The following is a 27,119-nucleotide window of genomic DNA, read 5'->3' on the forward strand; positions in this document are numbered from 1 at the left end:
TAAGCAAATAAACAATCACTTTTATAGAATCATCTAACAAAGATGCCTCACCTGAGTAACCGTGCAAACCCCACCAGGGAGGGCCCAAAGTTCAAAGCTTGCTTGTGATGTTTGCATCTGAAGAACTATGAAGTAAACACTCTGCAAACAGGTGTCAGCCACATTATCTAAATGAGGAGAACAGCCAGGGCTAGCTCAGCTTGGGGAAGTCAGGTCTCCAAAGACCTGAAGGATCTGAAGTGAAGGATCCCCACTGTGGGAGTCTCTGGAGTCACCTACCCTGGACAGGCCACCATCTCTCACGACCACTGTCTGGGTGGCTGTGAAAGTTAATGGGATGAAGCCTTCGCTGTCAGCACAGAGAATAATCCAGTGGGAATCTGCAAAGTAAAATGAACACACTGGCATTGTAGGATATCTTACTCAAAGCTACAAAGAAAGAAATGCCTACCAACAAAAAAGTTGACTACAAATATGGACTTTTTGAATGAATATAGTAGTTGGGGACATCAAACTTCATTATCCTAAAGAAAATGGGGAGAATTACAGGAGTGAGCTGCTACTATTTTTTAATGAAATAAATCTGGAGTGCCTTTTTCTTTTCGTTTTGTTGGTTGTGGGGTTTAAACTCAAGGTCTCAGTGCTGTCCCTATACTCTTTTGCCCAAGGCTAGCACTCTACCACTCTGAGCCCCAGCTCCACTTCTGGTTTTTGAGTGGCTAATTGGAGATAAGAGTCTCATGGGGGACTTTTCTGCCAGGGCTGGCTTCCAACCACAATCCTCAGCTCTCAGCCTCCTGAGTAGCTAGGATAATGGGTGTGAGCTGCCAGCCCGCTGTAAGCTTTTTTCTTAAAAAAAAAAAAAAAAATTAGCCGGGCGCTGGTGGCTCACGCCTGTAATCCTAGCTACTCAGGAGGCTGAGATCTGAGGATCGCGGTTCAAAGCCAGCCCGGGCAGGAGAGACCGTGAGACTCCTATCTCCAATAAACCACCAGAAAACCGGAAGTGGCGCTGTAGCTCAAGTGGTAGAGCGCTCGCCTTGAGCTGAAGAGCTGAGGGACAGCGCCCAGGCCCAGAGTTCAAGCCCCACGACCGACAAAAAAAAAAAAAAAAATTAGTGCAACAGACATATGAGACATTCTGTTTCCTTACTATTTAGTTCTTTTCTAGTTTTTCCACTTACACACTTAGATTTTTCCACTAAGGATGTAAATTTCCTAAGATACCACATTTTCTATATGTTCCAACACCTCTAATAGGCCCGAATATACATTACATAGTTAATAATACTTGTTCACTATTTAGCAAGCCCCTGGATGATGTATATGTGTAAAATACATGGTAGAGGGAGGGAGGTTCTGAATTCAACCTACCATGCAGCATTTCGACAAGGGAGAGACCGAACAGCTGCTGAACCGCACTGAGTCTTAGCTTGCCATTGCAGAGAAGCACGGCTCTTTTTTCAGCAGGACCAACGAAACAAGGCTTCTTCAAAAAAAAAAAAAAAAAAGTGGTTGAACTGGTTGCAGAAATAATCAAGTTACTATTTCTTAAGAATAGAATGTGAATGCTGGATGCCACTGGCGGCTCACCTGGGTCATCCTAGCTACTCAGGAGGCTGTGATCTGAAGACTGTGGGTTGAAGGTAGACCAGGCAGGAAAAGCACATGAGACTCTTACTTCCAATTAACCAGCAAAAGGCCAAAAGTAGAGCAGTATGTTTCTATATGAAAAGTTTTTAATGACTAAGGATGGATTTGATTTATTTATTCATTCATTCAATTTAATTTTTTGGTGGTACTGGGGATTCAACTCAAACTTAAACTTGCTGGGCAGGCATTCTACCACTTGAACCACTCCACTAATCCATTTTTGTATTATTTTCAAGATAGGGCCTTGAGTCTGGGCTGTGACCCTATTTGTACTTCCCTCTGTCAGATACCCAGCCCTTGTGCTCCCCTATTTTGGCATGAAAGCGTCACCTTGCTCAATCACTGACTTAGATAAGACTCTTGCTTGAGCTAGATGGTCCGGTGGAAATTTGTTTTATTGTTTGAGATATGGTCTATGTTACCCAGGAGGTGCCAAGCAATCTTGCACCTCAGCCCGTATGCTGGCATTGATGATTTGAGGAGGAAGGGAATGGGTTTGTAGCTCTGCTGGCCTGGAACTCACAGCCTGCCTGTCACAGCTACACTGATTTTATGATTATGAGCATGCGTTACTACATTTGGCTTAAGATGAATTTTTTCTTTTCTCCTCAAACGTGAAAACATACTCTAATCCATTCAGAATGGTGAGATAAGGAAAGGAGTCTTTTATTTATCTATTTATTTGGCCAGTCTGCCATAGTGCTACTTCCGGCTTTTTCTGTTTATGTGGAATCGAAGCTGGGCTTCATGCAGGCTAGGCAAGTCTTCTACCACTAAACCACATTCCCCGCCTCAGAAAAGTAGTCTTAAATGTGTAGTGTTGTTGAGCACTGGTGGCTCACACCTGTAATCCTTGCTACTCAGGAGGCTGAGATCTGAAGACTAAGCTTTGAGGCCAGCCTGGGCAGAAAAGTCTGTGAGACTCTTATCTCCAACTAATCAATGAAAAAGCCAGAAGTGGTGCTGTAGTTCCAGTGGTAAAGTGCTAGCCTCAAGCAAAAGAGCTCATGGACAGTGCCCAGGGCCTGAGTTCAAGCCCCAGGACTGGCCAAAAAAAAAAAAAAAAAAATGATGCATTGTTAAGTAAATCTCTGATAGGAAGTCTAGTAACAACAAACAATTCCATTTCTGAAAAACAATCCAACAGAAATAATGGTATTAAACCTAATGGATAGCTGAATAACTCCACTGAATAAGGAAGTTTTCTTTTCTTTTTTTTTTTTTTTTTTGGGGGGGGGTCGGGTCCTGGGGCCTGAATTCTGGGCCTGGGCACTGACCCTCAGCTCTTCAGCTCAAGGCTAGCGCTCTACCATTTGAGCCAGTGCCACTTCCGGCTTTTTTCTTTTTGCTTATGTGGTGCTGAGGAATCGAACCCAGGGCCTCATGCATGCTAGGCAAGCGCTCTACCACTGAGCCACCTTCCCAGCCCTGAATAAGTAAGTTTTCTGTTGTTTGTGTGAAGCAGGATCTCACAATCACATAGGCCAGCCCTGAATTTCCTCTGCAGCCAGGCTGGCCTCAAAACTCAATCCTCCTACCTTAGCCTCCCAAGGGCTGGAATTACAGCTATATATCACTATGCAAGGTTTAAGGTTTTCACAATGAAAGAACACAATTAATATGTACACACACATACATATTCCTAAATATAAACTACAAGAGTGTAGTATGGTCATTCATTTTTCTCACAGCAAAACACAATAAACCATGGTGTATACTGGTATGACTTGGTTTGTAGGCTGACATCCAACCAACCTGTAAAGGTATATCAACTTGCCTATCAGATATATAACATGCTCACATCAGTTCATTTCAATTAGAGCACCTCTTCCTCCTTAACGTATTTTTGGCAGTATCAACGCCTATAGGGGCTTGTATGTAAATGGCTGTTCCTCAAAGAAGCAGTTACCTGGCAAATGATGTAAACGTAAGGGGGGTCCTGGGAAAGCGGGTACACTGGAGAGGATTTCTTCTTGGTATTCATGTATTCACGTACAAAGTCCATGAGCTCAAAAATATACTGCTGCATTTCAGTCAGTTTCCTGGATAAAATCTCCAGTTCCTTGGCGAGCTGATGGGTTTCCTTTTCCTTTTGTAAGTTCTCTTTTGGAGGCACATGGGGAGGTACTGGCATGCTGGCGTGGTCGGACAATCTGCTGGATCTGGACAAGGTTGCCCAGATCCAAGAGAACTTACGGAGTGTTTCCAGGGCACTGGGATCCTCGGAGACAGTGGACGGGGGACTGGTGATTTCTCTACCAAGGGTTTTTCCAGGCCTCACCTTCTGGTAACTGGCATCAGCTGTGAATAAGGGCTCCCTGTTTTGGTGACAAACATCTGGGGAAAGATTGTTACTTAACATTTCTCTATGTGCTTTATTACACAGAGCACTGAAAGCAGAGTAGGTACTCTGGCTTTCATTGGATGCCACTAAGGATTCATCTCTGCCCACATTTTCCAACACCACTTGTTTAACAATCAAACGAATGAAAAACTGATCGGACTCTGAAGAAGGAAGAAATGCAGTATCAGTGGACTTTTGTTTTCCTACCAAAATTAGTAATAATGTGTCTGTCAAGAAACATATGCCCTTTGGCCTTTCATTACTCTCTAACTGAATTTGCTGGATGTTTGCCATAGAAGATGGAATGACAGAATAGATCAAAATTATATTACAAGTATTGGAAGCCACTGCTACTATATGTGCTTTAAGATTAAATGCTATTAGATCAGGAACCAGAATGCCTGGAATGGTGGCTTTCCTGGTCATAGTAACTGCCTTCTTAAAGGTCACAAGGACCAAATGGGAAGAATCCTGGCCTGTTCCTGTCAGGTAGTCTTTTTTGGAGAGATAAATAAGGGGACTTCTTTCAGACGTAGGTCGGTTGAATCGTATATGAGTTAGATCCAGGGGATCAGAAAAGGTAGGAGAAGCCGAGATTTCATTAGGAGACACTGAGTTTTCTGATTTTGTTTCAGGACCAGTTGCTCCCTTATCCGCGCAGGGCCCTTTACCAACAACTGGAAGAACGGGTGGACCCGTGTCTTCCCCATTGTGGGGGACATCAAGGGTTTCGGCTGCATTCAGCCTACAGAGCTTATCTAGTGGAAGCTCAGTGGTTACAGCAATCTGGGAGTCCACAGTGGCTCTGATGGAGCACACACTGCTGTCCACATCAAACACCGGGCAGAAGGAGCACTTGTCAAGTGTCTTCTGGTAACTGTCCCAAATGTAAGAATGAAGGCTGCTGCCTACGGCCACCACCAGCCTCTGCCCATCTGGGGTCCAACATGCGCAGTGAATGTGGCCTTGGGTGTTGATGTCTACTTTTATCCGGGAACCATTAGGGAAATGAATGTCAGGGAAAACAGAGATATTCTGTACAGTCAACACTACCAAGACAGTGTTTTTAGGGTGCCACACACAGCCCTGGGGAAGGACAGGGAGTGATTCTTTAATCTCCGAAATCTGAGACATTGGCCATTGGTTGGCGCCTGTAGTGCTAACACCCAGCTGCCACACAGTGACACGCTTCTTGTGCTGGACAGCAAGGAGACTGGGCACATCAGCTAGGCCTGGCGGGGCCCAGGAAAGCCCACAGACTTGTTCAAATTTTCCAAGAACTTTGGATTCCCCGAACCTGGCCTCTCCGCGGTGAAGCTTCAAGTCAGTCAGGACTACTTGGCTCCCATCGGTCCAGGCAAGGCCATGGCTTGGGTGGATGGCTTGATTCAATATGTTCAGTCCAGTCCTGAGTAAGTTTCCTTTTCCCAACTCCATCCTTTCTGACAAAGGTTATCTGAAATGATTAAGAAGGAACAAATTATCAGGCATTTCCAGAGTACAGAACATGAACCCCTCACGGACGAATACTGTTGGCGGATACAAGGACAGAAGAAATGTCACAAATAAGAAACTAAATACAAATTTAAAAAGAGATTGCAGGGCTGGGAAGGTGGCTCAGTGGTAGAGTACTTGCCCTGCATGCCTGAGGCCCTGGGTTCGATTCCTCAGCACCACATAAGCAAAAAGAAAAAAGCCAGAAGTGGCGCTCTGTGGCTCAAGTGGTAGAGCACTAGCCTTGAGCTGAGGGACAGCGTCCAGGCCCAGAGTTCAGGCCCCACAACCGGACCCCAAAAAAAATAAATAAAAGGAGATTGCAAAGCAATAATGAGCAAATGTATGAACTTTCTTCAGATCTTGAATTGAGGCAATAAAATTTTCTACCACCAGAAAAGGGACAGGGCAGGTACCAGTGGCTCACGCCTGTAATCTGAGCTACTCAGGAGGCTAAGGATCATTACTTGAAGCCAGCCCTGACAGGAAAGTCTGCTAGACTCTTACCTCCAACGAACCACTCAGAAGCCAAAAGTGGAGCTGTGGGCTCAAGTGTTAAAAGCACCACCCTTAAGTTAAATAGCTAAGTAAAATGTTCGGACCCTGAATTCAAGATACAGTATACTGGGGCTGGGAAGGTGGCTCAGTGGTAGAGCGCTTGCCTTGCATGCCTGAGGCCCTGGGTTCGATTCCTCAGCACCACATAAGCAAAAAGAAAAAAGCCGGAAGTGGCACTGTGGCTCAAGTGGTAGAGCACTAGCCTTGAGCTGAAGAGCTGAGGGACAGCGCCCAGGCCCAGAGTTCAGCCTCCATGACTGGACCCCCCCCCCAAAAAAAAGATACAGTATACTGCTTCCCCCCCCAAATATGTCACATAAATTGTTTTTTTTTTTTTTTTTTGGCCAGTCATGGGGCTTCAAGTCTGGGCCTGGGTGCTGTCCCCAAGTCTTCAACTCAAGGAAAGCACTCTACCATTTGAATCAGAATGCCCCTTCTGGTTTTTTCTAAGCAGTTTATTGGAGAGGAGAGTCTCATGGTCTTTCCTGCCAGGCTGGCTTTGAACTATGATCCTCAGATCTCAGCCTCTGGAGTAGCTAGGATTACAGGTGTGAGCCACCTAGCCTTTTTCCTATTAGTTTGTGTCCTTTCTGTTCATTTTGTGAGACTTGTTTTTCTAAAAAAAATTACTGCTATAGCCTGGTGGCTTGGCCCTTGCTAATTACATTTCAGTTATATTATTTTCCAGCTGCACTTTAAGACACCTGGTTAGAAGTTCCTTGGATTTTAATTACATCCTTTTGCAGATTGTGAACGTGAGCTCAGCCAATCTGAGCAGAGGGGCAGGGCCTGCTGGGTTAGGAATAAAAAGGAAGCAGCCTGCCTGCCAGTTCTGTGTTCTCTTCTGCCACATTTCTGGCTGATGGTGCATCCTTCTGCAGAAGTAAATTTTGTCTTGCACAGTTCTTTTCAAGTTAGTGTCCTTATTCCTATGCAACACCTCAACATCCTGAGCTATTTCTAACAATGTTAGCATTTTTATAAGTAGTGATGTTATTTAATTTCTATCACTGTGAATTATATTATCATGGTGAATTACATTTTGTTTAAATTTTAATAAGTATCTATTGGATCTAAAAAATATGCTTTCACTAAGTTATCTGGTTGACATGCTCTTTATTATCAGCCTATTTCTCAGAAGTCAGCTATGAGAAAGCTGTAGTTTTTGTACTTTATCTTTCAGTCTTTATTATTACATTTTATTCTTAGCTTTTTTTTTTTTTTTTTTTTTTTTTTTTTTTTTGTCGGTCGTGGGACTTGAACTGTGGGCCTGGGCACTGTCCTTCAGCTCTTCAGCTCAAAGCGAGCGCTCTACCACTTGAGCTACAGCACCACTTCCGGTTTTCTGGTGGTTTATTGGAGATAGGAGTCTCACGGTCTCTCCTGCCTGGGCTGGCTTTGAACCTCGATCCTCAGATCTCAGCCTCCTGAGTAGCTAGGATTACAGGCGTGAGCCACCAGCGCCCGGCTTATTCTTAGCTTTGATGACACATGTATCAACTGACTGAATTTCAAAATTAAATGTACCTTAAGCAATTTTTCACTATAAGTTAGACTATTTAGCATATTCTTTTAAAAGTTAATAAATTATTAGATTTCAACGTGACTATTGAGATATTACAACTTAGCTCAGTAGCATTTCTTCTTTCTTTTTTGTCATTCATGGGGCTTGAACTCTGGACCTGGGCACTGTCCCTCAGCTCTTGAGCTCAAGGCTAGCGTTCTACCTCTTGAGCCAGGTAGCACCACTTCTGGTTTTCTGAGTGGTTCACTGGAGATAAGAGTCCCACGGACTTTCTTAACTGGGCTGGCTTTGAACTGTAATCCTCAGATCTCAGCCTCCTGAGTAGCTAGGATTACAGGTGTGAGCCACAGGTGTCCAGCTCTTGTTGCTATTTTTATAAAATATTAAAATTACATCATGATTTATCAGTATTATTTTTGTCCCCATGACTAAAAGGGCAATGTGAGTTCTTTTTGTTAAATAGATTTATAAATGTGTCACCACCACTATCAACCATCTACATAATGTCCCCCACCTCCTCCCATCCTGGGGCTTGACCTCAGAGTCTGGGAGCTGTCCCTGAACTCCCCCTACCCCTACCCCTACTAGCACTCTACAACTGAACTGGAAAGTCCTTGAGACTCTTCCAACTAACCACCAAAATAAAAGGAAAAGGGAGCTCTGGCTCAAGTGGTAAGAGTACTAGCTTTGAGAAGAAGAATGAGTTCAAGCCCCAGGACACACACACACACACACACACACCCCAGGCACACACCCCCCAAGCACACCCCCCAGGCACACACACACCACACACACACACACCAGGCGCACACACACCAGGCGCACACACACACACACACACACACACACACACACACACACACACACACACACACACACACACACACACACACACACACACACACACACACACACACACACACACCAGGCACTGAGTTCAAGCCCCAGGGTGTGTTCAAGCCCCAGGACACACACACACACATACACACACCAGGCACTGAGTTCAAGCCTCCGGGCCAACACACAACCCCAGGGCAGAGGAAGAATGAGTTCAAGCCCTAGGACACACACACAGGTCATTGATTATAGCTGAATTGACTAGTCGGTTACTGCTGCCTCGGTTAAACTACACCGGTGGGATCTCTGGGCCCGCGCAGGGGCCTCACCCAGGTCGGCGGCCTGGGCATCTTTATTCGCGCGGCACCCCGTCCGTGACACCTTTCACTCGGACCGCACGGCGGCGCGTCCCGACGCGGCTGACAGTTGGATCAACTCCTTTCAGGAGCCATTTCACAGTCCGCACTCCGGAGGACACGCGGCCGGCCACTACACGAAACGCCGCGGCCAAGTCTGCGCGGGGAAGCGTTTTACTTCCAAAGTCTCCGTAAGGGGTAAGGAGCGCCCTCGAGCCACGGGAAACACACGACCCGGGTCAAACCCGCGCCGGCCGGGCCGCCCCCGGCTCCCACGCGGCGCCCCACGCTCCCCACTTCGACGTCTCCGCCCCCATCCTCCCAGCGCCGCCCAAGGCTCTCCCCGCCCACCCACAGCCGCTCCACATCCGGCCCGGTAGCAAGCACGGGAGACAAAATACCTTTACTCTCGCTGCCCCCCCACACGCACAGAAACATTGGGGTCCCCGACGCAGCCACGGGGTCGCAGAATGGGAGATTAAGAATCCTGGGCAGCTAACGGAAGCAGCAGTTTCCCCTCCATCCCAGTCCTCTGATTGGTTAGTGGAGTCTGGGGCCGGCTCCGCAGTGCTTCCTGACGATTGGCTTGTGGATGTGTCATGTTAGGAAAGTGTCCTTCCAACTGGCCAATAGGCTCTGAGTTTGTTGCAAGCATTTCTGGGAGTTGTAGTTCTACAAACCACCGATTGCAAATCAGCCTGAATTTCTTCCGCCCAAATGTTTTAACCCGTTCTCCAACTTCTCGTCGTTTTTTTTTTTTCTTGATCTAAGTCGGAACCAGAGAGTCAAAAGAGTATCTTAATACTTTTGGTCTTTCCTGAAGGAGGGAAGAAGTTTGGAGCCCCTTGGAAATCCCATCAATTTGACTCTCTTCCTATTCGCCCCTCTCATCACACACAAAACACAATGTTCTTAGGCACTTATTTTAACGTGCATTGAAAAGAACCCTCTCTGTAGGCCTGTTCAAATGACAAACCTCTGTTCTACACTCACTGTCAACATACTGCTCGTCGTCAGAGCCAGTGGTGGCTGTTAGGCTTCATTACTTGGAAACTTTGGGCCACATCTTGAAGCACTCATGGAGGATTTGAGATCCTCACCAGTCTGTCCTCTCCGTCAAGGATACCGACCGCTTTGTCTGTGAGCTAACCTCCTGCAAGAGTAAAGGATGGGGAAATGGAGGAGAAACCCCTCAAAGATCTCAAGGATCCATTTTGGGTGCCTTTGCTCAGGCAGAAATTTCTCTCCATACCTTCCACTTCATAGGTCAGAAGTAAATTGAGATGGAATTCTTGGATTCTTGGAACAATGCAGGTTAGAATGACTAGAAAAAAAAAACCCACAAAGGTTCTTAAACTCCCCTTCGTTCTTCAAACAAATGTTGCCTCTGGCAAATTTCGTTCTAGAGAGTGTTTACCCCTATTGGCTTAGCAAGTCTGAAGGTCCGGTTCCATCTTCAGCTCCATGAATGAACGAATGAATGAATGAGTGAATGAATGAATGCGAAAGCATCTTTCAATATTCCTGGGTCTGTTTTGGAGGTGAAAGAATTCGCTCCCATCTTCCACAGCACTCATTGCTCCGAGCTGCTTCTGTCTGGGTCCTCAGCTAGTTTTGGTGGGACAGTTGTTTAGTCTTCAGTCAATGGGTGTCCCTAGGGAGCAGTTCTTCGCTTTGAAAAGTGAGAAGCCCCCCCCCCCAACTCAAGTGCGTGGAACAGAACTGCTGTGGGATGAGGGAGAGTCAACCTTCACGGGGACCTCCTCGCGTCCCCCGCCCAGCTCCTGGAGCCCACTAGCTGTCAGGTAGGTACCGCTCCCCGGCCTCCGCAGTGCCCTGACTCCCGGCGTCGGGCACGTCTGGCTGAAGCGTGGGTTTAACTGCTGGCTCTCTCCCAGTCTGCTGGGCGTTGATTCCCCGCCCCCGGAGGTTAGCACGGAGTAGATGCTAAATAAAGGCGTGCGGCCCAGACAGTGGGCGTCGCGGCGGGGGCGTCTGCACGGCCCCCTCCACCCCAGCCGGTGGGGTCGGGATCTGGGGTCGGGAGAGCCGCCGCGTCAGGGCCCCCCTCCCCGGGCCCCGCCCCGGCCCACCCCACCTTTCCCCGCGGCTCCACCCCGCCGCCCCCTCGCCGGTGGCCCCTCCCCGCGCAGGTCCCGGCTCCAGCCGCACCTCCTCCGGCTCTGCAGTGGCGGCGGCGGCGGGGAGACGAGCCCGGAGCTCCTGCGGGGTCGGGCCGGAGCCGGGGTCGGGGCAGCGGCGAGGACCCCCCCGGAGGCGGGGCCTGCGGGAGCGCGATGGGCGTGGAGATCGAGACCATTTCCCCGGGAGACGGTACCGGGCGGGCGGCGGGGCCGGGGGAGGAGCCCGCGGGCCGGGGTCTGATTCCGAGGTGGCCGGGGTGGGGGCGCCCGAGGGGAGGGGGCGGGATGAGGTCGGGGACCCTCCAGGCACACCCCGAGGAGACTCCTGGGCGCCCCGGAGACCCTCGTCCCCGTCCCCCTTCGGCACCGGCTCACCCAGGGGGACGGCGGCCCGGCCCCCCCCCCCCCGGTCCCGGGGCCGCCGCCTCCCGCGCTGGAAGCGCTCGGTTATCCGCGGCTGCCGATCTCCCAGGGTCAGATTTCAGCTCCGCGTTCCCTGCCTTGCTGAGCGAGCTCTGGAAACCGGGGGTGGAGGACGGACCTGCTGGGGGGGGGGGGTCCTTAGTAACCTGCCCCACCCCGCCAGGCCTCCCGTGGACGGCCTCTCCCCCCGCCGGGGGCTGGACGCAGACCTTCGGCCCCCGTCCCCGCCCCTGCATCTCCATCCTCCCCGGCGCGCTCCGCCTCCCTGGCCATCCTGTCCACCCGCATGGCCTCCACGGTTACACCTCAAAGCCCAGGCCCGCGACCTGCCGCTCCACCTGCTTGGATGGCCTAGGATACCTTAGAGGGAGGAGTCCCAAACAGAACTCTCCCTCAGCCGTGCTCGTCCCCAAGTGCTCCTCCCGGTTCCCGGCTCCGGCTCGGTGTCCGGGGGCCGTGGGCACCTCCTACCTTCCCAAGCCCTTAGGTAACGGGGTGTGAGGTGCAAAGGATGGTTACTTCGTGATTCCGTCCGTGGAATTCGATTCGCACTCCCGGTTCCCCATCTCCGCAGGACTTGGTAGGCAAACTTCCGGTTGGGTATTCCTGACACCACCTGCTCCCCCTCCAGGAATTGGAGGTTTCCTGGCTCCAGGCGCCCTCTTTGTTGAAAGGCAGTGGTATCTGGAAGGACCAGCCCCTACCCAGATTGCCCTTGGGGTACACACTTCTTTGTCCACTCAGGACACGTTGACACGGGGGCCAAGATACATCTTGCAGAGCCTTGAACAATTCCGCCCCCCAGCCTCTGAACTGGCTCCCCAACTTTCAGTCTCATCTCCTCATCCTTGGCCTGGCTGCCCCACCTCACTCCCCTCCTCTTCTTGGCAGAGTTACACCCCCCCCCCCACCGACTCCTCCAGCTTCGCCAACCTCCCTGAGTGCAGTTAAACACACTACCCATTCAGCAAATATTTATGGAACATGTACTGTGTGCTGGACCCTGGGTTACAGGGTGACACAGGGTTCCCATTCTGGCTGGACTCGGCTTTTTTTCTTTTCTTTTCTTTTTTTTTTTTTTTAACCTCTTGGCCTCGCTGTGGATCAGATTCAGGTGTTCTACCACTGAGTCACATCCCTGGCCCTGGATTCTTGGCGGTTGAAAATGTGTTGTGTGTCATTTTCTCTCCCATATTTCATTCCTGTACATCCTCTCTCAATTTCCCTTGTCGTTTGTACCATTATGGCTCTGTGATGCTTTTTCACTTGGATGTCCCTTTGCCAGGCTTCTGCCAGCCTTTAAATATTGGCTATGCTGTTTGCCTTACCAAGCTCCCAATATTTATTTATTTTTTTATTTTGGGTCCGGTCCTGGGCCTGAACTCTGAGCCTGGGCGCTGCCCCTCAGCTCTTCAGCTCAAGGCTAGCGCTCTACCACTTGAGCCGCAGCACCACTTCTGGCTTTTTTTTTTTTTTTTTTTTTTTGCTTATGGGTGCTGAGGAATCGAACCCAGGGCCTCAAGCATGCAAGGCAAACGCTTTACCACTAAGCCACCTTCCCAGCCCCCAATATTTATTTATTGTGCCAGTGTTGGGGCTAGAACTCAGGGCCTACGCACTATCCCTTTGCTGTGTCCTTTCCAGGCTAGTGCTCTCCCACTTGAGCCACAGCTCCACTTCCTCCTACCCCCTTTTTTGTGACTAGAAGAAAGAGTCTCTACCTAGGCTACCTGAAGCCTCAGATCTCAGCCTCCTCAGTAGCTAGGAATATAGGCATGAGCTACTGGGCTCAGCTTCCCTCCATAGCTTTAAATCCCACTCAAATGCGTCCCTTCAGTACAGACTTCTTGTCTTATAAATTCTGATATCTAATAAGAACTTCATGATTCTGTTCTTCCCCACCAAAGGAAAGAGTCCCACCACAAATCCCTGCTGCCCAAACTGGAAACCTAAACATTGTTCTTGGGTTTTTTTTGTTTGTTTGTTTGTTTTTTTTGCCTTTTCCCCCCATCCTGAATTCCATCTTCAATCCATTTGTATGCCTGGTTAGCTCCACTACCAAAATACATCACCAATCTATTGTACTCTCTCTTCTGCCACCATCTTAATTCATGCCATCATTGATTTCTTGTCTGAATTATTGCAACAGATGCCTCGCCGTCCGTCCCACACACAGCAGCCAGAGTGATCTTATAAAATCTTAATTCAGATTATGTCATTCTCTTGCTTACAACCCTCTAGTGGCTGGTTTCCTGTTGCATGTAGTATTCAGTCTGGCACTGTAAGCCCCACTTCTCCTCTTCCTCTCCTTTTCAGTCCCCAAGCCTTCTTTGATTGTGCAAATATTCCAGTCCTTTCTTCCATGAAGTCTGTGCACTGGTTCTTCCATCTTCCCTCAAGTCCCAGTTCAAGCATCACCTCCTCTAAGAGCTCCTCCTAGACTGCCTCTTATTTTTTTATTTTTGGCTGGTCCTGGGGCTTGTACTCCGGGCCTAGGCCCTGTCCCTGAGCCTTTCTGTGTTCAAGGCTAGAGTTCTACCACTTGAGCCACAGTGCCACTTCCAGGTTTTTGGTGGTTAATTGGAGATATGAGTCTCACAGACTTTCCTGCCCAGGCTGGCTTTGAACCTCCATCCTCCGATCTCAGCCTCCTAAGTAGTAAGTATTACAGGTGTGAGCCATTGGCACCCGGCTGGACTGCCTTTTCTAAAATTACTGGTTCATTGTGTCTTAAAGTCATAGTTATATTTATTTTGTTTAGAAGACTTACGACAATCCACATATGTCTTCTAGAGTTAAGGATTGTTTGTCTCCCTCCATTAAAATGTAAACTCCAGAAGAGCAGGAACTTAATCACTGCTGTGCTTCCTGGGATCAGGCAGGCCTAGGACATAGTAGGTACTCAATAAGCAGTTGTAATGGTTTATATGTTACCATTAACATCTTCTTTCTTCCTCTTTTTGTGCCAGTCCTGGGGCTTAAGTCAGGGATGGGGCACTGTCCATAAGCTGCTTTGCTCAAGGCTCTAGCACTTGAGTCACAGCTCTTCTTGCTTTTTGGTATTGATAAGTCTCATGGACTTTCCTGCCCGGGATGGCTTTGAATCATGTTACTCAGATCTCAGGCCCCTGAGTAGCTAGGATTATAGGTGTGAGTCACCAAGATCTAGCACTAACTTCTTGTTGAATTCATGTGTGTATTTATCCATTGCTTTGTATCTCTGGCTTGACACATGGTAGGATGGTCATGAATGCTTGTGGAGTAGATGAAGGAAGGTAAAAGGAAAAACTTTCTTTTTTTTCCTTTTGCAGAAACTGGGAAGTTGAGGAAGGCAATGGCATAAAGTTCAGATCCAGATCAGAAAGTGAGGTGACCTGTTCTGGCTCATACAAGGCACAGAGCAGAAGCAGGGTCACAGGCATCTCCATGGCAGGGGGGGAATGTGGGCCTGAGATCACACTTGAATGTCTCAGGTGAGTTTTTCTAATACCCTACTTCTTCATCTGCCTGGTTTCTCTTTACAGGAAGGACTTTCCCCAAGAAGGGCCAGACATGCGTGGTACACTACACAGGTAGGCCTTCCTCCCTTAGCCCTGCCCCAGACCTACCCCTCCCAAGGCAGGCCTATCCTGTAAGCTCCTCTCCAGGCCAGAAGCCCAAGGTAGCCAGATCTCCCTGTGACCAGCCCACTTCTCTCCACCTGCAAAGGCAATCTGTGGTGCCAGCCTCCGCTGAAATCAAACCTGTCACATCCCCCTAACTCACTACAGACAAGGTGGTAAGTGAGGTGTTGTCTGAAGCCTCCTGGTTCTGTCTGATGGTTGGAACTCTTTCTGGAGGCTCAGAAAGCCCCCATCCTCCCTTTTTCTCCTTATAGTGTCATTCCAGAAAAGGAGGTTGGTCTCCTCAAGATTTCCTTTCTCTTCTGAATCAGACTGTTCAGCTGGGTATGGTGGTACACACCTGTAATTCCAGCCCTCGAGAGGCTGAGCAGGAAGACTGCAAATTTGAGGCCACTTGGGGCTACAGAGTGAGACACCATCTCAAAAAGAAAGAAAAAGAAAAGAAAAGAAGTGAAAAAAAGAAAGGAGAAAAGAAATACACAGTTCAAATTAGCCTACTATTACTGGGCACCATCTGTGCTGGGCTGGTCCTGGGGGCACAAAGATGAGCAAGAGAGATTCCCTACCTGCATTGTGGTTGTGGCAGTGGCCAGGGAAGAAACAGACAAGTCACAGGAGGCCCCGGCCAGGGGTGGGGTGACAGCAGAGCTTGCCTTGGAGGCTGCAGGAGCTCAGAGCAGAGCCCCACCACTCTCTGACCCACTTGGATACTGTGTATCTAAAGCCAGGTAGGGCAAGAGCCATTCTAGATGAGTTCTCCAGGACCGCTGGCAGGGAGCTCACAAGCAGATATTTATTCCAAGAGGTGTAAGGGCTGTGCCTGTGACCTTGCTTCCTAATATGGCAAATTCTTGGGGGGGGTGATAACTATTTAGCATACAGTAAAGGCAGCTCAATTCCTGAGGTGTATTCAGGTGGGGCCATTTTTAGCAGTTCTCTGGGCCAGTGTGAAGCACCGGGTTGGCGCTAGCAGACACTGTGGCCATTTCTCAACGGCTGGGTCACCAGTCGCTGATGTCAGTGGGCTGGAGCTGTGTTTTATCTCCCAGTGATGTGGCCTAATTACCATAAGGCCTCTGGGCCTCTGACCTGGGTAATTGATTTATCTGTTCTACATGTTGTGGACAGACCAGTGTTTATCAAGTTACTGAAACCACAGCATCCTTTCGAAAAGTCTTTTCACAATATATGCACAGAGCAGCCAATGTGCCTTAAACACCATCAACTACCAGTGGCTGTGGTTTAGCAAGAGACAGTCTTATCAAACACATCAGGAAACTATATATGGAGCTTCTGGTAAGCTTTTTAAAATTTTTTAAAAATTTGAATACATACATTGGAAAGTAGAGTACAAAGCCAGGTGCCCTTGGCTCACGCCTATAATCCTAGCTACTCAAGAGGCTGAGATCTGAGGATTGAGGTTTGAAGCCAGCCCAGACAGGAAAGTCCGAGAGACTCTTATCTCCAATAAACTACTCAGAAAAAGCCGGAAGTGGCACTGTGGCTCAACTGGTAGAGCGCTAGTCTTGAGCACAAAGAGGCTCAGGAACAGGATTCAGGCCCTGAGTTCAAGCCCCATGACTAGAAAGAAAGAAAGAAAAGTGGAATACATAATTGAAGATGTTCAAGCTCCTGAAATTGTTTGCTGAGTGCTAAGCCTCAAATCCTGGCCTCACCCATACCAGGCAACTGCTCTACCACTGAGCCACACCCCAGCCTCAATGAAGGCTTAAAAACAATTTGTGCTGGTACTGGGGCTTGAACTCATAGTCCTACTTTGTTTTGGTGCTGGTTCTGGGGCTTGAACTCAGGGCCTAGGCACTGTCCCTAAGCTTTTTTTTTACTCAATCCTAGTGCTCTACCACTTTGAGCTATAGCTTCCTATCTGGCATTTTGGTAGTTAATGGGAGGTAAAAATCTCATGGACTCTGCTGCCCAGGCTGGCTTTAAATCATGATCCTCAAATCTTAGCTTTCTGAGTAGCTAGGATTACAGGTATGAGCCACCAGCACTCATCTAGTAATAATATACTCTTGCTTGGCTTTTTTCACTCAAGGCTAGCTCTCTATTACCTGACCCACACTTCCAGTTTGGGCTTTTCACTGGTTAATTGGAGATGAGTCCCATGAACTTTTTTTTTTTTTAACTTAGAGCTTTGCACTTGCTAGCAAGTCTACTACTTAAGCCATGGTTACCAGCCTTTTGGCTTTAGCTTTTTATTCCTTGCAGTAGGGTCTCCTACTCTTACAGTCAGCTTTAGACTGTAATCCTCCTATCCTCCTACCTCTACCTCTTGCGTAGCTGAGATCACAGGTATGAACTACCATACTGGACTGGCCTTTTCTTCTTTTTCTGTCTTTGTGTGTGCGTGTGTGTGCGTGTGTGTGTGTGTGTGTGTGTGTGTGTGTGTGTGTGTGTGTGTGTGTGTGTGTGTGTGTGGTTCTGGAGCTTTGAATCGAAGGCCTTCTCTTGCTATTGACAAGCACCCTATCACTTAGCCATATATCTAGGGTTCTGGGACTTGAACTCAGGGATTGGGCACTGTCTCTGAGCTTCCTTTTGCTCAAGGCTAATGCTCTACCATTTAAGCCACAGTGCCATTTTTGTTTTTTTCTGGTTATGTGGTACTGAGGAATTGAACCCAAGGTTTCATGCATGCTAGGTGAGCATTCTACCTCACTCTCAGCCCCTCGGCTTTTTTGTCTGTCGTGGGGCTTGAACTCAGAGCCTGGGCATTGTCCCTGAGCTCTTCAGCTCAAGGATAGCACTCTACCACCTGAGCCACAGCACTACTTCCTGTTTTCTGAGTGTATTATTGGAAATAAGAGTCTCACATGCTTTCCTGCTTAGGCTGACTTTGTACCATGAGCCTCAGTTCTCAGCCTCCTGAGTAGCTACGATTATATATGTGAGCCACCAGCACCCAGCTAACCCCTTGGCTTTTTAAGTTTGGATCTCAACATCTTGTGGGGACTAGCCTCAAAATGCAATCTTCCTACCTCTACCTCCTGAGTAGCTGGGATTACACAGGAGTGCACCACGGTGCCTGGCCCTTCGTACAGACTTTATTAGTGGTATTATTTGGATCAAACTCAGAGTTTTTTGCATGCTATGAAAGCATATTGCCACTGAGCTACATCTCAAGCCTGAAACTTTTGTTATTTGTTTTCATAATGTAGACATATGCTTCACCTGGAATTGATTTGTATGTGTGGTTTGGTAGGGAGGAGTTCATATTCAGTATAGATATATAGTTGACATAGAAACATTCATTTAAAAAAAGTATTTTTTTTTTCCTTTTGGTTAGTCATGGAGTTTGAACTCAAGGCCTGAGCGCTGTTCCTGAGCTCTTCAGCTCAAGGCGAGCGCTCTACCACTTGAGCTACAGCGCCACTTCCGGTTTTCTGGTGGTTTATTGGAGATAGGAGTCTCACAGTCTCTCCTGCCCGGGCTGGCTTTGAACCGCGATCCTCAGATCTCAGCCTCCTGAGGAGCTAGGATTACAGGCGTGAGCCACTAGCGCCTGGCTCCTAGTGCTTTACCACTTTAAGCCATAGCTCCACTTCCAGTTTTCTGGTAGTTAATTGGAGATTAGAATCTCATAGACTTTCCTTCTCCAGCTGGCTTCAAACTGTGATCCTCAGGTCTCAGCATCCTAAGCAGCTAGTATTACAGGTGTGAGCGACCAGCACCCACTCCCCCCCCCAAAAAAAAAAGTCATTATTTGATGCATTGCAGTAGTATCTTTGCCAAGTGAAGTAACTGTATGTCTGGTCCTGATCATGGACTATGTGGTTTTAGCTGAACTTGCAGTAATAGCTAAGTATACACATCCTAAGCTGACTTAGTCACATGAAACCTGAAGATATTGGGGAATGAGAAAGTCTCTCAATGGAGTGTGTGTGTGTGTGTGTGTATACACATGTGTGTATTTGTTCAAGTACTTCTCTATGAATGTATGTAGATCTGTGTATCTAAATATTTTCTTAGCATCTGTTTGACCAGCATGGTGTTAATCTTGAGTGTGTATGCATAAGTACATGTGAGCATGCATAATTATCTCTGTTTACTTGAATATCATAGCAACCTGTGTATATGCATGAATTTGCAGTTCATCTTTGTAACATCCATCTGTGTGTATCACTGGGTAGCCAGAGCGTTTTCTCCTTTGCCTCATTTAGAACCCAAGGCAAGAGTCCAATTTATTCTACCCAGAAGGTAGGTAAATATGACTCTTTCTCTAGTACACATTTAAATTGTAGGAATTCAGAAGAGAAATCATAGATGCTCAGACACTAAGCTGGCAGAGTCTTCTATGTTAAATATGGAAAATCAGGCTCAGACCAAGGAAATGGTTGGCCCAGTATCACACAATGAGTAAGTACCAGACTAAAGTCAGAACTCAGTCTCTTAATTTAGATGCCAAGTCTTTCTGTGGTCCCCAAATACATTATGTGGTGGGTCCAGTAGCTGAGGAAGAAGTCATAGAAGAAAATGAGTTACAAATGATAGGATCTTTGAGTGAGAGTCACCATAAGAAGTAAATACAGGAAAGATGCTCTTGGTCCTTGGGCACTAGACTGACACCACACACATGACTAGGCATCTGTAGCTAGAGAGCAATAGATGCTCCACACTGCTGGGAGACAACAGCTGGGAATCCTGGGGTCAAATAGGCATTGTGTAGGGTCTGTAACCAATCCCTGATCCTCTTAGCCACCTCACAGGTCCTTTGGGCAGTGACTTTGGGCTTTGTATTTTGGGAAAAACTTAGGTGAAGACTCAACATCAAGCTGGAATACTTCGTGGGAAAAATACATGGAGGAAGTAGCTAAAAAAGTGCAGAGGAACTTGAGAAAGGTGTGATCTAAATAGGATACAGGGGAAGAGAAATCGTAGAGAGGGCTTAGACAGGCAGAAGCCAGACTGGGAAGTGCCTTTATGGAATGTAAACATTTGGATTCTACCCTGAGGGTTTATGAAAGTGTTTTAAGCAGGGGTAGTAATACTATCAGGTTTATGTTTAAAAGAAAAAAAAATCCATTGGGTTTCACAGTGGACGTTTTCCCTGCCCACAGGTAAAAAAAATATGTTGGTAACTTGGTAAGACTGAAGAGTGATGGTTGTAAGTGGTTCAGTTATGAGCAACAAGAAGTGTTTGGGTCTTATTCTCATCTGGTAGCCAGTGGAGAAATAAGGCAGATTCCAAGGAGATAAGAGTTAGCGGTAGGTGGTGGGGATTGGAGAGTTTTCTTGCTTGGGCAATTAATACTGCAGATGGAAACCGTCAGGAAGAAGAGAAAGTTTGTGCAGAAAAGGAATTCCATTTTAGACATGTTTGATCTCAGCATGTTAACTCATAGCCATATCTCTCTCCTACCCTATTCTTGCTTCAACAGGAATGCTCCAAAATGGGAAGAAATTTGATTCATCCAGAGACAGAAACAAACCTTTCAAGTTCAGAATTGGCAAGCAGGAAGTTATTAAAGGTTTTGAAGAGGGTGCAGCCCAGGTAGGATGAGTATACTCACTCAAGAAGTTTAAGGGGGCTGGGAAGGTGGCTCAGTGGTAGAGCTCTTGCCTTGCATGCATGAGGCCCTGGGTTAAATTCCTCAGCACCACATAAGCAAAAAGAAAAAAGCCGGAAGTGTTGCTGTGGCTCAAGTGGTAGAGCACTAGCCTTGAGCTGAAGAGCTGAGGGACAGTGCCCAGGCCCAGAGTTCAGGCCCCACGACTGGACCCTCCCCCCCCAAAAAAAAAAAATTAAGTTTAAGGAGTTGGGGACTTGGGATCAGTTCTTTGCCTTCTACCTTCATACTACCATTGCTTTGACTCTACTGCCAGGGCAGTGCCACCTAGTGTTTACTATTGGTTCTGTCCGCCCCTACTAGTTTCCATAACCTTGTAAATTCCTTTGTGCCCTGGGGGCTTCTCATACCAGGCACTTCTCCCTAGGCTAGCTCTGAGCTACTGAGAAGGCCAACCAGTTACTGGCCCAAGACAGCAGAATTAGAGTGGGATAGGCCAAGAAATACTTTCAACTTTTTTTGAAATAGTTTCATCCGGAAGTGGCGCTGTGGCTCAAGTGGTAGAGCGCTGGCCTTGAGCTGAAGAGCACAGGGACAGCGCTCAGGCCCAGAGTTCAAGCCCCATGACTGGCAAAAATAAATACATACATACAATAAAATAAAACTGTTATTAAAAAAATAGTTTCAGCCTTAAAAATAAATTGCAGGGGCTGGGAAGGTGGCTCAGTGATAGAGCACTTGCCTTGCATGCATGAGGCCCTGGGGTCGATTCCTCAGCACCACATAAGCAAAAAAGAAAAGAAAAAAGCCGGAAGTGGCTCTGTGGCTCAAGTGGTAGAGCGCTCGCCTTAAGCTGAAGGGCTGAGGGACAGCGCCCAGGCCCAGAGTTCAGGCCCCATGACCGGACCCAAAAAAATAAAAAATAAAAATAAATAAATAAATTGCAGCTGGGAGCCAGTGATTCACACCTGTAATCCCAGCTACTCAGGAGCCTAAGATGAGGATCTTGATTCAAAGCCAGCCTAAGCCAGAAAATCCATGAGACTCTTATGTCCAATTAACCACCAGAAAACCTGAAGTGGTGCTGTGGCACAAGTGATAAAATGCTTGCCTTGAGTTGAAGAGCTGAGGGACAGTGCCCCGGCTCAGAGTTCAAGCCCCACCACCAACCAAAGAAAAAAATTACAAAAATAGTACGAAGAACCTAGCTTTCCCAAATGTTAACTTCTTATTTAACCATAATACAATATGTTACCATTTTTTAACTTGTAATACACTAATCAAACCCAGAATATGAACATCGAAAGAATAATGAATAATTCAAATTTTTGAATTATTTGAAATTCAAAAATTGACTTTCAAATGTCATCAATTGTCTCACCAATGCGGAGTTAATTGTACCTTTTAGTCAGTACTGAGGCTTAAACTCAGGATTTAGTATTTTCCCTTGGATTTTTTGCTCAAGGCTAGCACTGTCATTTGAGCCACAACTCCAGCTAGGCTTTTTGCTGGTTAGAGATAAAAATCTCACAGCTTTTTCTCCCTAGGCTGGCTTCGAACTACAATCCTGAGATCTCAGCCTCCTGAGCATCTAGGATTATAAATGTGAGCCACCAGCGCCTGGCTCGTGCTGTGATGAGCCCTAGCTCACACATCCTTCCTTGTCTGTCTGTGGGTCATAAGACACTCCATCCAAGCTGTTCTCTTAAGCCCTTACCATTTTGCTGTGACCTCTAGTCCCTGAACTTCTTTAATGAACTTCTTCTCCCCCTTTTTTTGGGGGGGGGGCAGTCGTGGGCTTGAACTATGGGCCTGGGCCCTGTCCCTGAGCTCTTCAGCTCAAGGCAAGAGCTCTACCACTTGAGCCACAGTACCACTTCCAGTTTTCTGGTGGTTAACTGGAGATAAAAGTCTCACAGACTTTCCTGCCCAGGCTGGCTTTGAACTGCAATCCTTGATTTCAGCCTAGAGTAGTTAGGATTACAGGCCTGAGCCACCGGTGCCTGGCTCCTCTCTCCTTTTAACTATGTCAGAATGTTGTTTATACAATTCCTCCTGGCTTCTTTGGAAGAGGGAGGAGCAGTTATGATTAAGTTGAAGTGTCTGGTCACACACTAATTGGATAACCAGCAATGCTTGTTGAATGAATTTGAGAGTACTTGGTCAAGTAGTCAAGAATCAAGACACTGCATCCTCTCTTGCTTTATTTTTGTGCCAGTCCTGGGGCTTGAACTCAGGACCTAGATGCTGTTCCTGAGCTTTTTTGCTCAAGGCTAGCTAGTGCTCTACCACTTGAGTTACAATTCTGCTTCCAGCTTTTTTTTTTTTGTAGTTAGTTGGAGATAAGACTCTCATGGACTTTCCTATTCCCGCTGGCTTTGAACTGTGGTCCTGAGTAGCTAGAATTACCCGCTGGCAAGTCTCTATTTTGAGGCAAAACCTACATTTGTTAGGGCTGTGAACATAATTTTATCATGCCACATATAAAATTCATCTCAGGTCTGCAGATGAAGACCTGAAGATGGTTTGGTAAAAAAAAAAAAAAATGCCATAGTCATCTCACTTTTTTCTTTTAAATCAAGCTGGGTCCTCTTTCTCCTCTCCCCATCTGCCCCCATCCCTGCTAGATGAGCTTGGGGCAGAGGGCGAAGCTGACCTGCACTCCTGATGTGGCGTATGGAGCCACGGGCCATCCTGGTGTCATCCCTCCAAATGCCACCCTCATCTTTGACGTGGAGCTGCTCAACTTAGAGTGAAGGCAGGAAGGAAGTCGAGGTGGCTGGACATGGCTGCTGCTCACCTTCCTAGCCGGCTCTGCCACTGGGAAGGCTCCTCCCGCATGGGGCTCTTGATCAGTGTGCACTGTTCTGCACAGCCATTCTCTGCCAAGTTGCTCTGTATTGTTTGTCATTGTTCATGTGCATCTTTGCTTGAGAAAACTTTGATTGCAGATCAAATAATGTCAGGTTGTGCATTTAGTGTGATGCATGTAAGTAGCCATTTCTGACCACAGATTTGTTTGCACAATCTAAAATGCCTTACCTTCACTTAAGCCAGATACACAAGGTGCTCAGACATGCAATGTACATGGTATAGACAGAGGGACTTGAGCCAGTTACCTTTGCTGTCACTTCCTCTGATAAATTTTGTTGGCTGCTCACTTAAAGTCCTCTTTGGAGCTGTGTAAAATAAAGACTCTGTGCTTGCCATCTTCCTGTCCATCTTTCTTGTAGGTAGGAAGTACTCTGAGGACCACATAAGCCAATTTCTCTTGGGGAAGAGTGGAAAGGAGACTTCTTAGTGACTAGAATAATAATAAATCTTATAGCGATGATGTGAGCATTATTTATGCTGGATTGTTTTAATATACTGTTATTGATTGTGCTTGCTAGCACTTTCTGCCACTCAAACCTGTCTTCACCCTTTTTGCATTTTAGTTAATTTTTATGACTGTGCCAGCCTCAGACTGCATGTCTCCCACATGTACCACCATACCTAGCTCTATAGTTTTCTCTTTTAGTCGGTCATGGGGCTTGAACTCTGGGCCTGGGCAATGTCCCTCAGCTCTTCAGCTCAAGGCTAGCACTCTACCACTTGAGCCACAGCGCCACTTCCAGTTTTCTGGTGGTTTATTGGAGATAAGTCTCATGGACTTTCCTGCATGGGCTGGCTTTGAGCAGCGACCTTCAGATCTCAGGCTCCTGAGTAGTTAGGATTACAGGCATGAGCCACCGGTGCCCACGTCTTATACTTTTAACTGAAACTTTTCACACGAAGCCTCTTCTGTATTACAAATACAAGTATGGGATTTGAACTCATGTGGTCCTGCAGTTCCCTATCTGTCTGGACCTCAGACAGTGAGAGGCCTGAGCATCTCTAACCCAGACCAGAGAATATGCACATCTGAGCAAACTCACACTGGGAAGATACTTTTGAAAAAAATGTCTGGTTCTGAACTGAGCTTGTTTTTATTCATACTGCTTAGTTTCATCTAGATTTGTTCTCACTTACCTTGGAGAATTATTTCTGAGAATACATAATTCTGAATTTGTTGCCACATGTACTGCTTCTTTCTGTTTTAGGGTAGGGTGATACTAGATTTGAAACCAGGCAGAGGGACTCTAACACTGAGCTATCCCTCCAACCATCCACTTCCTTTATTGAGACAAAGTCTCACTATATTACCCATGCTGATCTTCCCAATTCATAGCTTCACTTGATCCTCCTGTTTCAGCCTGCTGAGTAACTGAGACTACAGGTATGCCGCCATGCCTGGCTATTTATTTTCAGAATGTTTCCTGTAACTCATTGGAATCCCCAGGTAGGTTTAAAAATCAGTTCTTATTGGTGTTATTGGTATATAGATCAGAGGAACTTGGGACAAAATAAGTTTTTTTTTTTTAATTGGCATAGGACAAAACTTTTTTTTTAAAACCATTCCTGAGGCTTGAACTCAAGGCCTGGGCACTGTCCCTGAGCTTCTTTTGCTCAAGGCTAATACTCTACCACTTGAGCCACTTCTGGCTTTTTCTGTTAATATGGTACTGAGGAATTGAACCCAGGGATGAAACTCCTAGCCATCAATAGTCAGTGATGACTTGGAGATGTTTTAATATTAACACTGGAGATATTTTATTTTATTTTTTTAACACTGGAGATATTTTAATAACAGTATTATTATGTTTCCTTCAAAGATCTACTGATATATGTCACATATAGGATATAGGGTCATGTAAGCTTGGCTACTTCATCCATTTCTTATCTCCAAGAGCATCATGATTGAATTTTTCTGCTGAGGGCTGAGGAGGAGATAAAGAGGCACTATTTTAGGATGGAGAACATTAAATGCAAAGTAGCCTACTTTTAATCCCTCACAGTCCCTATGATCTATTCCACCATGGAACAGCGCAGTCAGAGGGCACAGCGCCTATTCCTTTCTGGGGTGTTCCCTTGGTGCCTGCTTTCTTTGATGATCCAACTACCTGTAATGATTTCTCAGTAGCCTGTATAAAGGTATAGCCATATTTTCTGCTGTGACACCAATGAGATAACAAAATGACACCAAGGACTAATTCAGGTGTCCACCATAGGGCATAGATATAGAGTATTTATACCATAGGTGGCAAAAGAAGAAACCTTAAAAAAAAAACAACCCTAGAAAATACAAATGATTGGCTATTCCTACTACTAGCACCTGGAGATGACGTGCTAAGCTTTGCAGGCAAAATGAGAAATCAACTGTTTATCGGAGCTTTTAAAAGATGATACAAACAAGCATTGGTAGCTCCTGCCTGTAATCCTAGCTACTCAGAAGCTGAGACCTCAGAATCAAAGTCTGAAGACAGTCTGAGCACAAGTCTTTGATACTCCTCTCCAATGAACCAGCAAAAAGCCTAATTGGAGGTGTGGCCCAATGTGCTGAATGAAAAAGCCAAGTGAGAGAGTCCAAGGCCTCGCAATCAAATTCTAGTATTGACCCCTACATACACAAAAGATAGATACTGGGGTGTGGCTCAAGTGGCAGAGACCTTGCTTAGAAGGGTAGCTCTGGAGATCAACCCATAGTACCATAAAAAAAAATGCTCATTTTAGTAGCATACATACTAAAAGATGGCCATGAACATTAGGACGGAATATGCTGTTTGAACACTGTCTTGTAAGAGGCACTAAAAGCTGTGAAGGAAGAGAGCATTTCTGAGATCTAGGTTCCCAGTTGCTTCCAAACTGCCGAAGAATCTCTATTCCTACAAGTCCTTAGAAACTCGAAATTAAACCTAGACAGAAGTAAGGCAGCTCAGGCAGGCACTAATCTGCTCACTGCTAAACTTCACTCATTGGGAAAACTGAGCTTTGGATGCTGAATGCAGGACAGCCTCCTCAGGAGCTCAGTACCTGCCCAGAGTAAAAGTTCTTGAAAGTGCACTGCATAATTTCCAAACAGAAGGAAGTTGCTAACAGAACTGCTAACAGAAGAAATTTCCCACTTGCATTAACATCAGTAGATGCAAGTAAGTTTGTCACTAGGACAAATTATACTCTAAGTACAGTTGTCCTCTGATAGAAGAAATTCCTTTTTTATTTTCATAAGCAGAAGTCATACCATGCTTTACAAAATTAATAAGGAGTTCATAAAAACATTCACAAGAAAAATTACCACCGTGGCTCTTTTTATCTGCCCTTCTTAGACATACCTTAGAAGTGGCTTTCTCCTCTTTCAGTGCTTTCAAAAACTCATAATTAATAAGTCAATTATTTCCTTTTCAACAGTGAGCTTTAGAAAGATAACACAAGTATAAATAAGCTTATTTTCTTAAAGTAGTGGTAGATTTCAAAGCTAAAAACACTTAAAAGTAGAATGTTCTTTGTCCATTTAAATGATTCAGTGCATATCCCCTTAAAACTTATTTTAGGTTCAGGTTATTCAGAAAACACTTAGTCCATGTTTTTCCATTTGGCTCATGCCTAAACTATAAAAAGAAAATTATAGCTATCACCTCCCAAGCTGCTAAGCTATAATGAATGTGGTAATAACTATACTATTTCCAAGTCATAGGAACTTAAGATTGTAGAATGAACATTAAATGTTTTATGGCAAAGTTATACTAAGAGTTACTGTCTGAAATATAGATGCTTA

At 46.3% G+C, this 27,119-nt stretch overlaps 2 protein-coding genes across 11 annotated transcripts; one reads left to right on the forward strand and one right to left on the reverse strand.

Moving 5' to 3' along the window:
- Positions 1 to 11,874, reverse strand: Wdcp (WD repeat and coiled coil containing). Of its 5 annotated transcripts, XM_070025102.1 has the most exons (5): positions 9,169 to 9,279; positions 3,563 to 5,453; positions 1,375 to 1,489; positions 280 to 380; positions 1 to 167 (listed from the first exon to the last, which is right to left on the reverse strand). In XM_070025102.1, exons 2-5 carry the CDS (start codon positions 5,432 to 5,434, stop codon positions 126 to 128), a joined length of 2,130 nt encoding a protein of 709 aa, XP_069881203.1. In that variant the 5' UTR covers positions 5,435 to 5,453; positions 9,169 to 9,279; the 3' UTR covers positions 1 to 125. The 5 variants fall into 5 exon arrangements, with proteins under 5 accessions (XP_069881203.1, XP_069881202.1, XP_069881200.1 ...); XM_070025101.1 differs by lacking the exon at positions 9,169 to 9,279 and adding an exon at positions 11,854 to 11,874 and having other exon boundaries at positions 1 to 380; XM_070025099.1 differs by lacking the exon at positions 9,169 to 9,279 and adding an exon at positions 9,761 to 9,916 and having other exon boundaries at positions 1 to 380.
- Fkbp1b (FKBP prolyl isomerase 1B) lies at positions 8,822 to 23,694 on the forward strand. 6 transcript variants are annotated; one of them, XM_070025107.1, is made up of 4 exons: positions 8,822 to 8,965; positions 14,859 to 14,906; positions 20,357 to 20,469; positions 23,113 to 23,694. In XM_070025107.1, exons 3-4 carry the CDS (start codon positions 20,359 to 20,361, stop codon positions 23,239 to 23,241), a joined length of 240 nt encoding a protein of 79 aa, XP_069881208.1. In that variant the 5' UTR covers positions 8,822 to 8,965; positions 14,859 to 14,906; positions 20,357 to 20,358; the 3' UTR covers positions 23,242 to 23,694. The 6 variants fall into 6 exon arrangements, with proteins under 6 accessions (XP_069881208.1, XP_069881209.1, XP_069881205.1 ...); XM_070025108.1 differs by lacking the exon at positions 8,822 to 8,965 and adding an exon at positions 10,880 to 11,101; XM_070025104.1 differs by lacking the exon at positions 8,822 to 8,965 and adding an exon at positions 10,980 to 11,101 and having other exon boundaries at positions 23,068 to 23,152.
- Positions 23,695 to 27,119: the final 3,425 nt, after the last annotated feature.

The sequence above is a fragment of the Dipodomys merriami genome, unplaced genomic scaffold (assembly GCF_024711535.1).
Source record: "Dipodomys merriami isolate MVZ:Mamm:240054 unplaced genomic scaffold, mDipMer1.0.p SCAF_17, whole genome shotgun sequence".
Taxonomy (NCBI): Eukaryota; Metazoa; Chordata; class Mammalia; order Rodentia; family Heteromyidae; genus Dipodomys; species Dipodomys merriami.

Coding starts and splice junctions, on each gene's coding strand:
- Fkbp1b (XM_070025108.1), top strand. CDS start 11,065: ATGGGCGTGGAGATCGAGACCATTTCCCCGGGAGACG. Junction 11,102..14,858: donor GACCATTTCCCCGGGAGACG/GTACCGGGCGGG, acceptor TTCTCTTTACAG/GAAGGACTTTCCCCAAGAAG. Junction 14,907..20,356: donor ATGCGTGGTACACTACACAG/GTAGGCCTTCCT, acceptor TTGCTTCAACAG/GAATGCTCCAAAATGGGAAG.
- Wdcp (XM_070025101.1), bottom strand. CDS start 5,434: ATGGAGTTGGGAAAAGGAAACTTACTCAGGACTGGACTGAACATATTG. Junction 1,490..3,562: donor ACGTTTACATCATTTGCCAG/GTAACTGCTTCT, acceptor TTTTTTTTGAAG/AAGCCTTGTTTCGTTGGTCC. Junction 381..1,374: donor CCTTGTCGAAATGCTGCATG/GTAGGTTGAATT, acceptor TTTACTTTGCAG/ATTCCCACTGGATTATTCTC.